The 14,586-nt window shown below is 48.4% G+C and overlaps 1 protein-coding gene across 20 annotated transcripts in view; it reads right to left on the bottom strand.

Annotated features, from left to right (window-relative positions):
- The window catches only part of LOC119962769 (protein unc-13 homolog B-like), a 746,238-nt gene that overhangs the window by 139,534 nt on the left and 592,118 nt on the right, over window positions 1–14,586 (bottom strand). For all 20 annotated transcript variants that reach the window (XR_005459949.1, XM_038790824.1, XM_038790825.1 and 17 more), the window contains 2 exons: window positions 7,343–7,432; window positions 154–288 (listed from right to left, as the gene is read on the bottom strand). Coding sequence is in view for 19 of the 20 variants with exons in the window: in XM_038790824.1 (XP_038646752.1) it covers window positions 154–288; window positions 7,343–7,432 (225 nt within the window). In the remaining variant the exon portion in view is untranslated. The remainder of the gene's footprint in view (window positions 1–153; window positions 289–7,342; window positions 7,433–14,586) is intronic.

The raw sequence follows: 14,586 nt of genomic DNA, 5'->3' as shown, positions 1-14,586 counted from the left end.
ACAATGCCTTGGTGTAGTGGCATATCCTCTGCCCAACGCAGTGAAGTTAGAATCATAGTCTAAATACTGAATGCCTCACACATCCTTAAACTTGAAAACATTTTTTGAAATATTTTGTGAGTTTGGAAAGTGATTATTAAATTTGTCACTCACTGGATCAGTCTGATATTCTCGACTGTACAGTTCATGGCAGTTATTGAAAATATATTCATAAGTAGAATTGAGGCAAGCTTTCACACAGTCCTTCACCACTTGACTAGCGCGAGGTGGGCTCTGCAATTCTTGCACCTAAATGAGGAAAAGATTATGAACATTTCACGTTTTTTGTGTTCTAGTATTGTACATTGGAAGTGAATGTAATAATAGTAGTTCAAACACAATTAGAGGAAAAAGGAAATACAGACATTGCTATTTAACATTTTTAATTAAATTCAGTTCAATCGAAAAAAGACAGTGCCAATGTTATAGTGAAGTATAAATCAAATGACTGCAGGGATCACTTCACATGGAGCAGGGCACAGTTGTAGCTGTCACATTACTGGGCTATAAAGTCATCCTTGCCAAAATACTCAGATTGTGACATTAAAAACTGGCTTGGTACACCCCAGAGTGAGGACCAATAAAGACTTATTTTTCAAATCTAATAGTCCTTAGGTGGTTTGATGTGTTGTCAACTGGAAATTAGGCAGGATGCTATCATGCAGCTCTCCACAGCACACAACAAATCTGCCAAAAGGCAGATAGAAACAGTAGTATTAACATACTTTCACATTGCCAAGCCCTGAAATTCCTTTCAATAATATTTAGCAGAACTGTGCAAAATCCAGATTGGGGTGAGAAACTCGGGGCAAAATCCAGATTAGACGAGCACTGCCCCTTTTTGTGGTCACAGTCCAACTCTCAAAAGAGGAGAAGGTGCTAAAGGACTAGAGGTAAAGACAAAAGTGTGGTTTTCTGACAAAAGCCACACCACCATAACTCTGGCTTGGATTGAATAGACGGCAGAAAGTATAGTCAGACCAGGACTCAGTGAAGGGCAACGTTTTGCCACTTGGGAGTCCAAGATTCAGTCAAAGCCACAATGCCAATGCAATTGTCCACGATAAGCTGACGGGTAGCAAGGACATTGTGAATGAATGGAATTCAGGAGAGAAATATGGTGAGGAGCACTTTCAATAAGCCAAAAGCAGAGCCCAAAGGGACATAGGGTGGTTGAGTGGAACAGAAAGATGAGTGAGATCAGTCCCCAGTGTGTGTGCTGGATTGTAGAAGGGCAGTTAGGCTTGCTGTCCAGAAGGAAAGAGACAAAAATGCTTTGAACCACACTTTGAGTACTACCATGGGGCACAGAGGACAGCTATGTGTTTACCCAGGGGAATATAAACCCGTGACATCAGTAGGTGGAGTAGTGATGAGCAGAATTAGGGGTTGGGAGGGGGGCAATGTATCTTACAGGAGAGAGATTTAAACTTGGCTGAGAGACAGGAGAGAAAAGCCTCAGTCAGGCCAAGAGGGAAATAAAAGGAGCAAAAAATGATGGACTTGGAAGCAGAGCACAGAACATAATGGGTGTAATTCTCCTGAAAAATTTAAGTGTGGTAGCGAGCGGGAATTGCCGCATGCTTCCAGACGCTTGGCCCAGCGAGGCCAGCATTTAACGAGGCCTCATGGACATCTCGTCGCAAATGGAGGCTCGCCAGCTAATTCGCCGGAACCGCACGTGCCAGCCCCCTGCTAACAAGGTCAAGCAGCACTTAAGCTGCACTTGCTCAGCTACCCCAGGCAGCTCGCAATAATGACATCGAGGAGACCAGCCCCTAGATTTGGATTCGCAGATCTGGGGAGGCTCCTAGACTCGGTGGAGGCCAGGAGGGATGTCCTGTTCCCCTGAGGGTCCCAGAGAGTCAGCCACAAGGCAGCCAGTGCTGCCTGGGATGAGGTGGCGGCAGCTGTCAGCTTAGGGAGTGTGGCTAGGAGGACTGGCCTTCAGGGCTGTAAGAAGGTCAACAACTTACACCGGGCAGCACGAGTGAGTAGACACCAAGCACCACCACCACCAGATCGGAGGCTGGTGGACGCCGCAGATGAAATGAAAAATGAAATGAAAATCGCTTATTGTCACAAGTAGGCTTCAAATGAAGTTACGGTGAAAAGCCCCTAGTCACCACAGTCCGGCGCCTGTTCGGGGAGGCTGGTACGGGAATTGAACCGTGCTGCTGGCCTGCTTTCAAAGCCAGCGATTTAGCCCTGTGCTAAACAGCCTCAAGCTCCACCCAGAGGACCCATCAAGCGTGAGTTGTTATTGCCTTACTGACTGACCCATCCCTCCCACTGACCACATGTCCATTCTCCCGCAGGTCCAGCCGACTGCGCGGTCCATTCCAGGCTGCACTGTCTCCTGACTCTAAGGAGTACACCTCGAAGGTGAGCTCCGAGGAGCAACTGTTACAGTCACTGCACAGATGTCATCCCCACCCTCCACCAGCAGAGTTAGACGCACCTTGGTGGGACATGTTAGTGGACAGGCTTGAGGGGCACAATCTGGTGAGCGCCACACCGCTGATGATCATCATGTGGAGGCAGGAACCCCTAGCAAGACAGCAGTCAGAGGGCTGCTGGATCTCAGGACCCAGCTGAGCCTGTGGCACAGAGGCACCCGGAGCTGATGGAGATGATTGGAAGTGGCCGGGACATTTAGAGGGAGATGTTAGTGTCTCTCCAGCAGATTCATAGCCGATTGGAGGAGTCCCAGAAGCTACAGGTGCAGGAGATGGCAATGGTAATGAGTGGCACTGAGGCCAACACTGCTAGGATGGCGACCACAGTGGAGAGCCTGGTATAGGACGTCAGCACTTTGCGTGAAGTTGTCAAGGAGTCACATAGTCGGTGACGGCCATGGCTGAAGGTCTCAGCAGAATGTCCGACACGCTGGGGCTGTCACTCAGTACCAGGCTGACCTTGTTGAGGTTCTGTGGGACATGCCCCGCTCTCAGGTGAGCATGGCTGAGGCACTGCAGAGCATGTCCCAGTCACTGAGGAGCACCGCTGAGGGTGTCAACATAATAGTGCGGAACAAGGGGAACCGCCAGGGCTGGCAGATCCAGATGATGCAGGGGCAGCCGGGCCTCGAACCAGTTGCCCCTCCACCCCAAGGTGAACCTGGGGCCCTATGGGCACCCATCAGGAGGAGGGGGCGTTGTGACAACCCGGACCCATCCCATGGAGCGCCGACGGTGGCCACCAGCTCCCCCGAGTTCCACCCCTCTGATGAGGCTGCATCTTCAGGTCAGCACACTGGACAAGGCGGCACGGCTGTGCACGTGCTGCCGACAAGTGAGTCGGGGGCCCACCTGCTCCAGAGCCCCCAGAGGACACCCACCAGGGGCATCGAAGGCCATAGGACGATGTAGGGAGCTGGCAGCCTCCATCTCAGATGTGCATCCTCGGGAAACACATAGACGTAGTGGTAGAGCTAGGAGGGCCAAGCACGTTGAGGATCACTGAGGGCACCGGCGGAGGGGTGGGGTGAGTTTGGGGGGCTGGAGGAGGGCGGTGGCTAAACACCTTTTTGCGCAATCATTATGATGCCTCTGTCACTTCTTTCTGCAATGCAGGCTAGCCTCAGGACTCTTTGCCCATCTCCCCAGGCACCACCCCCCTTCCCCCCCACCCCTCCCCGTGGTGCTCACCCACCCTCTGGCTGTGGACATATCATCGGAACTGTGTCCCAACCCCTGGGTGTTTGGATGCTGCGTGTGTGGTGTTCCCTCCTGCATTGTTTAAGCACAGTGTCTGGAAATCAGGATGTGATTGGGATGCTGGGCAATGACTCCCACATGCTACATGGCCCGCCATCCACGGGAATCCACTCGGCATGTGTGAAGGGCTCACTTGACCACGATTGCTAATTTCCTATTGGCAATGGCCTTCAGCCACACGGGCAGATGCCTCAGCAGTTTGTGGGAGTTAAGAGTGGTCGTTGGGACAGACGGGCAGGGACAAGGGTTACCCCCAGAAAGGGTCCACACTATTCACGGGTTGGCTTTGTGGTGCCGCCTGCTGGTTGTCCCCAGCGTCTCCCGCCCACCCTCCCATGGCGGCCCACCCCAGAGGAGAGTTCCCCACCCCCAGCCAAGGGTCCCCAGCCCCTGCTGACGGTCCCTCACCCCCAACCAGCACTGGCAGTGACCCAAGCCGGAATCGAACCTGGGACCCTGGAGCTGTGAAGCGATTGTGCTATCCACAATGCTACTGTGCTGCCCCATGTTATAGAACAGTGCAGCACAGAACAGGCCCTTCGGCCCTCGATGTTGTGCCGAGCAATGATCACCCTACTCAAGTCAACGTATCCACCCGAAACCAGTAACCCAACTACCAGCCACAGAAACAAACAATGAATCATTTATAAAAAAAATTACAATTTCTAACGTACAAAATTACATTTCATCCAACATAGAGGGAATTCTCTGGGTTTGCTAGCCTGTGGTTGGAATCGCGAAGGCCTGGAGAATCAGGAGGGAGGCAGAAAACAGGGGCGGAATTCTCTGGTGCCGGCAGGAGCAGGCGGTGCGAGTGGTTCATGCGACTTTCTGCGATTCATGAACAAAGACATCCAGATCCCTCTGCCCATACTAAATTTGAATCTGCTTTCCATTTAAATAATAACTTGCTTGACAATTTGTTCGGTTAAAATGGATAACCTCACACTTATCCATATTGAACTCCATCTGCCAAATTTTGGCCCATTCTCGTAGCCTATTTATATCCATCTGTATACTATTTATCTCCTCTTCACTGCCTGCTTTCCCACCTATTTTAGTATCATCTGCAAATTTTGCTATATTACACTCTGTCCCTGCTTGCAGATCATTTATATAGATTGTAAACAGTTGAGGTCTGAGGATTGAACCCAAGGCACCCCACTAGTTACTGTTTGCTAACCAGAAAAGGACCCATTTACCCTGCTTTCTGCCAGTCAGCCAATCCTCAATCCAATCTCGTACTCTACCCCTAACCCCCTGCGATCTCACCTTATGGATCAGTCTTTTATGCATTACCTTGTCAAACCCCTTCTCAAAGTCTCGGTTCCACATTATCCACCATGCTAGTTGCATCTTCAAAGAACTCAAGCAAGTTTGTCAAGCATGACTTACCCTTCATAAAACCATGCTGACAATTGAACTTTGGCTTTCTAAATGTTCAGTCATCTCCTCCTAAATGACTGATTCCAGCACTTCCCCACGACAGAGGTCAAGCTAACAGGTCTATAGTTTCTTACAATTTGTCTCTTTGCCTTTTTAAATAGAGGCTTCACATTAGTATTTTTTCTATCCACCGGGATCTTGCCAGGAGCGGGGTTGCGGGAAACTCGGCCAGCGGGCCTTAACGCTTGCATCAAAGCGGCACGCCGAGAATGACGCGTCCGGCGGCGCCTAAGTGACGTCAGCCGCACATGCGCAGGTTGCCGTCTTCCCCTCCGCTGCCCCGCAAGACGTGGCGGCTTGATCTTGCGGGGCGGCGGAGGGGAAAGAGTGCGTCATTTACAGACACCGGCTCGATGATCGGTGGGCACCGATCGCGGGCCAGTCACCTCCTGAGCACGCCCGTGGCGCTCGATCCCCTCTCCGCCCCCCACTTACCTGTCGCGTGCTGTTCACGCCGGCAGCGACCAGGTGTGGTTGCCGCCGGCGTAAACCCGTCGGGGTCGCTTGGCCCATCCGGGCCGGAGAATCACCGGTCACCAGGAGAAATGGCGAGCGGCGATTCTCCGAGCGGCGTGTAGCGCGATTTTCCCACCCGGCTTGGGGGGCGGAGAATCGCGTCCTTGGTATCAGTGCATATATTTTCGGCTAGTTTCTTTTCATAGTTCATCTTAGCTCTTTTGATTTTATTTTTAGTAGCCTTCTGCTGAACCTTAAAGTTCTCCCGATCCTCCAGCTTACCACTAGCTTTTGCAGTATGGTATGCCCCAGCTTTTGCCAAGCAGTCAAACGACTCCCACCCAGGAAAGACCCCTGACCTGAACCCCTCAAGCCCAGCCCAAGCCCCCCCCAACCCACACCTCGCCTGAAGGACCCACCCCCTCAGCACCCTGGAGACAAGTGTGGGAGGGTGCTCACCCCCTTGCCGCCGCCCCCCCCCCCCCCCCCCCCACCACCAACCTTCGCTCTTTGGAGTGCAAGGAGCCAAGTTGACAATGCCAAGGGGGACAGGGCATGAAGTGGTGGGGGAGTGTGTGTGTGTGTGTGTGTGTGTGTGTGTGTGGGGGGGGGGGGGGGAAGGAACGGTGCTGGGGGAGGGGCCTTGTCAGCAATTGGTGGGAGGCTGCAACAGTATTCTGAGATCATGGTGCCCTTTAAAAACAGTGCCCCCATCTCTGAGAACCAGGACTGTCAGAGATTTTAGGGATCGCTCCTCTCAGAGCCAAAGTAGAGCTTGGTCCTGTGGAAAAAAAATTTGCAAGTGCCATTAAATGGCACGTCAGCGTCGCTCCTACTGCTAACGGGAAATATTCCTGATTACCTGTTGGCGGGAGCACTTAAGTCTTCAAACGGGAGAATTGCAGCCCACATTTATAAATTTAATGATTCTTAATTTGAATACCTAAATGTAGCTTCTAGCAATTCTTTATTTTAAACTGAACAGCAACTGAGCAATTGAAGAAACCTAATGAGGATATAATCTCAATCTAATGTTTGATTCCGTTATACTACTCCGTGAAGCATGTGAGAGATTCAAAATATAGTTTATAAAGTGTGACATTGCACATTAGCGGGGGGACACAGAAAGGAGGAGGAGTATGACTCATGATGTTTGTGGAGGGAAGGTGGAAAATATAGGGAGTGGTAAAAAGAACAGGGAAGAGAGGAAGGCAAAGGAGAGGAGGGTCAGAAGGAGGGGTAGAAAGAGAAGAGAGGGAAGGAGAGAGGAAAGGAAAATATGCGGAGAGAAGAGGAAATACAAAAGGAAGGAGAATGAGAGATAAAGGAGGGAGATAGAGAGGACCTAAATGTGGGAAAAGCAGGGGGTTGAACAAGGATGGAAGAGGAGACAGAGGGAGGCAAGAGGATGCAGAAGGTAGGAAAATGAGGCAGAAGGTGGAAAGAAGAGATAGAAGGAAGAGAAAGGGGTAACTTTTCTAAGGAATTCATAACATACAAGAAATAAAATTACAAAATCACAGCAGAAGGAAGTCCTAAAAGGAGAGAAAATGTATGAGTTATTAAAGAACGCACAGAACCATCAAACAGACTCATTTTCTTCCTTTATGAATTTGAAACTATTAATCGTGGTTTAAATTTTACAGAATCTGCAGAACATAATGACAGTAGAAAGAGAATACCTTCATTCTGAAGAAGGTTATACTGGTCAGGAGATCAACTGTAGATTTCAGATCTTGCAATCGCTCAGGGCTACTTGCTGGGAAATTGTTCTGTTAAATAAAACAAGCTTTCAAATTATTTTTTTTACATCAAATTGAGACTAATAAAACATAAACTTGAAATTACACGTTTTTAAATGCATATTAAATCTGTAGGTAATTGTCCACTTCTATTAAATTTTCAACACAAAGCACAACTCATTCTAGACTCCTTGGGCAGGATTCTCCCGTACCCGGCGGGTCCCGGTGGGATGGAGTGGCGTAAACCGCTCCGGCGTCGGCCCATACCAAATGTGCAGACTCCTCCAGAGCTTCAGGGGCTAGGCCGGCGTCAGAGTGTTTTGTGCACCGCCAGCTGGCGTGGAAGGTCTTTGGGCTGCACCAGCCGGGGCCGAAGGGACTCCGCCGGCCGGCGCGGGTCCGCGCATGTGCAGGAGCGTCAGTGGCTGCTGATGTCATCCCCGCGCATGCGCAGGGGGTGTTCACCTACAAGTCGGCCATCGCGGAGGCTGACACGGCCGGTGCATAGGAAAAGAGTGCCCCCATGGCACAAGCCCACTCGTGGATTGGTGGGCCTCGATCGCGGGCCAGACCACCGTGGGGGCACACCCCGGGGCCAGATCGCGCCGTGCCCCCCACCCCCGGACCCCGGAGCCCGCCCACGCCATCAGGTCCTGCTGGTAAGGGACCTAGTCTAATTTACGGCAGCGGGACTGGCAAAGGACGGGCGGGACTTCGGCCCATCGCAGGTCGGAGAATCGCTGGGAGGGGAGAGGGGGGGGGGGTGCCGGAGAATTCGGCGGCCGGCAGGGGTGGGATCCACGCCGCCCCCCCGGCAATTCTCCGACCTGGCGGGGGGGTCGGAGAATCCCGCTCCTTAACACTCAAGCAAGATTTAATTTTCTGCTGAACAACTTACTTTATATATAACTTGGGATTGAACAAAACAAGATGGCCAAATTTATATTAGCGATAATGAGTGCAAGTAATCTGGGGTGGAATATAGAATAGATGGTAAAAAAACTTTCTCATTGAAAGCAATTGCTGAATCCGTAACTGGTTTATAAGAGTTCAATATGACGTGATTGAGCTCTTGTATTAGTGTTAAACTTTGATCCAAAACAATCCAAATCGCATAGAACAAAGAACATTACAGCACAGGAACAAGCCCTTCGGCCCACCAGGCTTGCGTCGATCCAGATTTCTTATTTAGACCTCCTACTTATTGCACAATATTTCTTCTTCTTATACAATACACTCCATTAACCAAAGGGTTAGGAACTACCGCTTTAAAATTATTTTTGCCTTAATAATACTTGACTGAAGAATATCATACATATTGATTACATTTTCACTATAGGTTTAGGTCTTCCAGCCTAGGATAGTCATACCCCAGAAGATGCACTGGGGTCTCCATGGAAGTCCAAATGCAAGGACTCCATGAGAATTGACCAGAAGTGTACCTTTCAGTGATAATAGTATGACATTATTAGAAAGGAAATGTGTTATGTCACCCAGTCTTAGTTTCCCTTTTGCTTTGAGCACAGCACTCACACACAGCTTTTTAAAAAATCATTCATAGGATGTAGGTGATGCTGGCCGGATCAGAATTTATTGCCTATCCCTAATTTCTCTTTCCCTTGAGAGAAGGTGGTGGTAAGCTGTCTTGGTGCACCACTACAGTCCACGTGGTGTAGGTACATCCACAATGCTGCGAGAGAGGGAGCTCCAGGAGTTTGATCCAGTGACATTGAAGGAATGGCATTATATTCCCAAGTCAGGATTGTGAGACACTTGGAGTGGAACTTCCAGGTAGTGGTGTTCCCGTGTGTCTGCTGCTATTGTCCTTCTATTTGGCAATGTTTGTGGGTTTTGGAAGGTGCTGTCCAGGGAGCCTTGGTGCGCCTCAGAAATGCATCTTGCAGATGGTACACACAGCTGCCACTGTTTATTGGTGACAGAGAAATGAATGTTTGTGGATGGAGTGCCAATCAAGCGTGCTGCTTTGTCCTGGATGGTGTCAATAAGTGTGGTTGGAGCTGCACTCATCCAGGCAAGTGGAGAGTATTCAATTGCACACCTGACATGTGCCTTGTAGATGGTGGACAGGCTTTGGGGATTCAGAAGGTGAGTTATTCGCTGTAGATTTCCCAGTCTCTGACCTCATCAAGCCACAGTATTTATATGGATAGTCCAGTTCGTTTCTGGTCAACCCCCAGAATGTTGATAATGGGGGATTCAGTGATGGTAATGCCATTAAAAGTCAAGGGGTGATGGTTAAATTCTCTCTAGTTGGAATTAGTCATTGCCTGGCATGTATGTGGCATGAATCTTATCTTCTATTTTTCAGTCCAGGTATTGCATTGTCCAGGTCTTTCATTTGCACATGGGCTGCTTCAGTATCTGAAGTGTCACAGATGGTGCCGAACATTTGCAATCATCAGTGAACATCCGCACTTCTGACTTTATGATGGAAGGAAGGTCACTGATGATGCAGCTGAAAATGATTGGGCCTCGGTGATTATCCTGAGGAACTCTTGAAGCGATGTCCTGGAGCTGAGAAGATTGACCTCCAACAACAACCACCATCTTCCTTTGTGCCAGGTATGACTCCAACCAACAGACATTTCTCCCTGACTCCCACTGACCCTAGTTTTACTAGGGCTCTCTGAACCAACACTCGGTAAAATGCTGTCTCGGTGTCAAGGGCAGTCACTGTCACCTCACCTCTGGAGATCAGCTCTTTTATCCATGTTTAGGCAGTCATGAGGTCAGATGTTGAGTGGCCCTGGTGGAACCCAAACTCAGCATCAGTGAGCAGGTTATTGCTAAGCAGGTGCCACTTGATAGCACTGTTAATGGCTACCTTCCATCACTTTACTGATGATCAAGAGTAATGATTGATGGAGCGATAATTGGCCAAGTTGAATTTGTCCTGTTTCTTGTGCACAGGACATAACTGGGCAATCATCCACATTTCTGGATAGATGCCAGTGTTGTAGTTGTACTGGAACAGCTTGGCTAGAGGCGCAGTAAGTTATGGAGCAAAACCCTTCAGTACTATTGCCGGAATATTGTCAGGGCTCATAGCCTTTGCAATATCCAGTGCCTTTAGCCATTTAGAACATAGAACAGAACAGCACAGAACAGGCCCTTCAGCCCTCGATGTTGTGCCGAGCATTGTCTGAAACCGAGATCAAGCTATCCCACTGCCTGTCATTCTGGTGTGCTCCATGTGCCTATTCAATAACTGCTTGAAAGTTCCTAAAGTGTCCGACTCCACTATCACAGCAGGCAGTCCATTCCACGCCCTAACCACTCTCTGAGTAAAGAACCTACCTCGGACATCCCTCCTATATCTCCCACCCTGAACCTTATAGTTATGCCCCCTTGTAACAGCTACATCCACCCAAGGAAATAGTCTCTGAACGTCCACTCTATCTATCTATCCCCCTCATCATCTTATAAACCTCTATTAAGTCGCCTCTCATCCTCCTCCGCTCCAAAGAGAAAAGCCCTAACTCCCTCAACCTATCCTCATAAGACCTATCCTGCAAACCAGGCAGCATCTTGGTAAATCTCCTTTGCACCCTTTCCAATGCTTCCTATAGTAAGGTGACCAGAACTGCACACAATACTCCAAATGTGGTCTCACCAGGGTCATGTCCAGTTGCAGCATAACCCCGCGGCTCTTCAACTCAAGCCCTCTGTTAATAAACACTAACACACTATAGGCCTTCTTCACGGCTCCATCCACTTGAGTGGCAGCCTTCAGAGATCTGTGGACATGAACCCCAAGATCTCTCTGTTCCTCCACATTCTTCAGAATCCTGCCGTTGATCCTGTAATCCGCATTCAAATGTTTTCTACCAAAATGAATCACCTTGCACTTATCCGGGTTAAAGTCCATCTGCCATTTTTCGGCCTAGCTCTGCATCCTATCAATGTCTCTTTGCAGCCTACAACAGCCCTCCATCTCATCCACTACTCCACCAATCAGCAAGTTTACTGACCCACCCTTCAGCCCCCTCCTCCAAGTCATTGATAAAAATCACAATTAGCAGAGGACCCTGTGATCCATGTGGTACACCGCTGGTAACTGGTCTCCAGTCTGAAAATCCACCACCACCCTCTGTCTTCTGTCTTCTATGTGATAGCCAGTTACTTATCCAATTGGACAAATTTCCCTCGATCCCACACCTCCTTACTTTCTTCATAAGCCGACCATGGGAAACCTTATCAAATGCCTCACTAAAATCCAGTGATTGTGTGTTTTTTGGGTTAGAGGAGGAGGTAGGGAGGGAAACACTGAAGAAGTGTTTGGGGTTTAACTGTCACTTGACCTCAGCTCCTCCACAAACCACCTTCTAGATACAGTGACCGCAATGCACTGATGCAAATTTTCCCCGCAACAGCCAATTAGCAGCTCCGCTCTGCTGTCCTCTGCTGGATGCTTGCCTTCACTTGAATACGAAGGGTGTCTTGCTCAGGTACACGTTCTGGATACAGTGACCGCAATGCACTGATGCAAATTTTCACCGCAACAGCCAATTAGCAGCTCCGCTCTGCTGTCCTCTGCTGGATGCTTGCCTTCACTTGAACACGAAGGGTGTCTTGCTCAGGTACACGTTCTGGATACAGTGACCGCAATGCACTGATGCAAATTTTCCCTGCAACAGCCAATTAGAAGCTCCGCTCTGCTGCCCTCTGCTGGATCATCATTTCTTGATGTTAAATGGAGTGAATCTACAGGTATGAAGACTGGCATCCCTGATGCTCTGGACCTCCGGTGGAGGCTGAGGTGGATCATCCACTTGACACTTCTGGCTTAAGCTTCTTGCAAATGCTTTATCCTCGTCTTTTCCACTGCGGTGCAGGGTTCCCCCATTATTGAAGGTGGGCATGTTTGTGGAGTATCTTCCCCAAGTAAGCTGTTTAATTATTTACCACCATTCACGACTGGATGTGGCAGAGCTTTGATCTGACCCATTGCTTGTGGGATCGTTTAGCTCTGTCCATCACTTGTTGCTTATGCTATTTGGCACTGAAGTGGCTCTGTGTTGTAGCTCCATCAGGTTGTCTGCTAATTTTTAGGCATGTCTGGTGCTACTCCTGGCATGCCCTCCTGCATTCTTCATCGTATCCAGGGTTAATTCTGTGGCTTGATATTAATGGTTCAGTGGGAGATATGCCAAGCCATGAGTTTGCAGATTGTGGTCGAGTACAATTGCGCTGCTGCTGATGGCCCACAGCACCTCATGGTTGCCCAGTCTTGAGTTGCTAGATGTGTTCAAAATCTATCTCACACAACACAATGGATTGTGTCCTTCATGTGAAAATGGGACTTGGTCTCCACCAGAACTGTGTGGTGGTCATTCCTTCAATGCTGTCATGTCATGGACAGATGCATCTGCAGTAGGCAGGTTGGTGAGGATGAGGTTGTATGTTTTCCCCTTTTGTTGGTTCCCTCACCACTTGCCACAGACTCAGTCTAGCAGCTAATACTTGGCCAGCTCCATCTGTAGTGGTGCTATCGAGCCACTCTTGAAAATGAACATTGAAGTCCCAAGCTCTGATGTCTCAATTAAAGTTTCAACTTTCATTAGGCATTATCCCTATGTCTGGAACTTTCCGCAACTCTGAGGTACAATCACAGATTTAGGATGGTTCTGACTCGCTTGCGAGAAGTTACCCAAGAAATGTTATAAGAATTCGAACCAGTTCTAACTCCAGCGTAACTATACTACTGATCCCTGACTCCTCACTGGATCTTCTGACTAACCCCCCTCCCCCCAACCCTTGACTATCCCCCATCAATTATCTTTCCAACACTTCCCAACTACCCCCCTGACCACCAGACTTCTCTCCTGAGCTCCTGTGACTCTCCTTAACCTTGTTACTTTACACACTTACCTTCTCTACATAGCTTGTCAAAATTGCGTTTGGACATTTAAACGTACCGGTATACGGCAGCTTGTGCTATAAATGGATGGGTGGCTTTGCTTCCCTCGACACTCCTGCACAATGAAAAAGGACTCAATGCAGCGCATTTCTCATAAACCCAGTTCGGAAGTCCAGGTGAGAAATGTGGCGCTCTCATGCAAGGTCAGTAAATTGGAGCGGAGTTGCCAATTATCGCAAGGTTCATCTCAATATTTCACAACAAAAAGCTAAAGCTGATTCTAAGAAACAGAACTGGATTTTCTTTTCTCCTGACCCACAGCAAATTGGGTCGTGGTAGCAACGGAACAACAATTGCTGCTTCCCTGTATTTTCTTCTCCCATAGCTGGGACTACGACTGACCATTTCTTCTCCAACCACAGGATATAAATTCCCTTGAGAAGGTGGGTCCATGTATCTTGGCCCATTTTCCTCTTGCTCAGTCTTTTTATTGGTGTTTCCATGGATTGCTTGATGGAAAAGAGGGGAAGACCTAGTACTGATGTTCTGGCCCCAGAGGCTCCTGATGGATATCCTGGCTCATAGAAAGCCTCCTCTCCCTTTATATCAGTGAGTTACAAAGACTCATGTTCTTAGGCCTTCCACCTGCAAGCCTATTCTGTCCCTTTGAATAACTGACTGCTTCTTCAGATGCTGTAGTGACACAATGACAAGATCCTTCTTAGTGTCTAGGATCCTGTCCTACATGACAAATAACACCTGAACTATGGAAATCGATCAAAGTTGTGGTCAGCGCAGAAAATAAGAGTAAGAAATCAAAGGCAACTTTCTAACAAGTTAAACCCTTTGTATGGAAGAACAACGTGAACAGAACTGATAAAGCCATAGTCAAGCCTAACTTCTCTGACTGGTCAGATTTGAATTAACAGTCCAACAACAGATTATACATTACTATAACCTGGAAAGGTATGAATCTTTAATAAGTATAACTGCAATCTTCAATAATGTAAATTCATGAACAACTCAATAAATGTTTGCCCAGTATCAAACTTTCTCACGATGCATTCAATAATGTAAATTTTCTTGCTATATTGCAGCTTTATGCACATTTTCCCCGAATACAACTCACAATATTCCAGAGTAATTAAGAAAAGTTGGATAAATGAGTCAATTACCTACTTTCCAATTGGTTAATGATGTTGGCACCAAAATATATTTTTTAACTCCAATTGTTTTCCATTTAATCATGGAGCTGTATTTCCATTTGATATAACCTGTGATAGCTCAGTTGACCCATAGAACC

The sequence above is a fragment of the Scyliorhinus canicula genome, chromosome 3, assembly GCF_902713615.1.
Source record: "Scyliorhinus canicula chromosome 3, sScyCan1.1, whole genome shotgun sequence".
Classification (NCBI taxonomy): Eukaryota; Metazoa; Chordata; class Chondrichthyes; order Carcharhiniformes; family Scyliorhinidae; genus Scyliorhinus; species Scyliorhinus canicula.
This window is presented reverse-complemented; position numbering and strand designations above follow the sequence as displayed.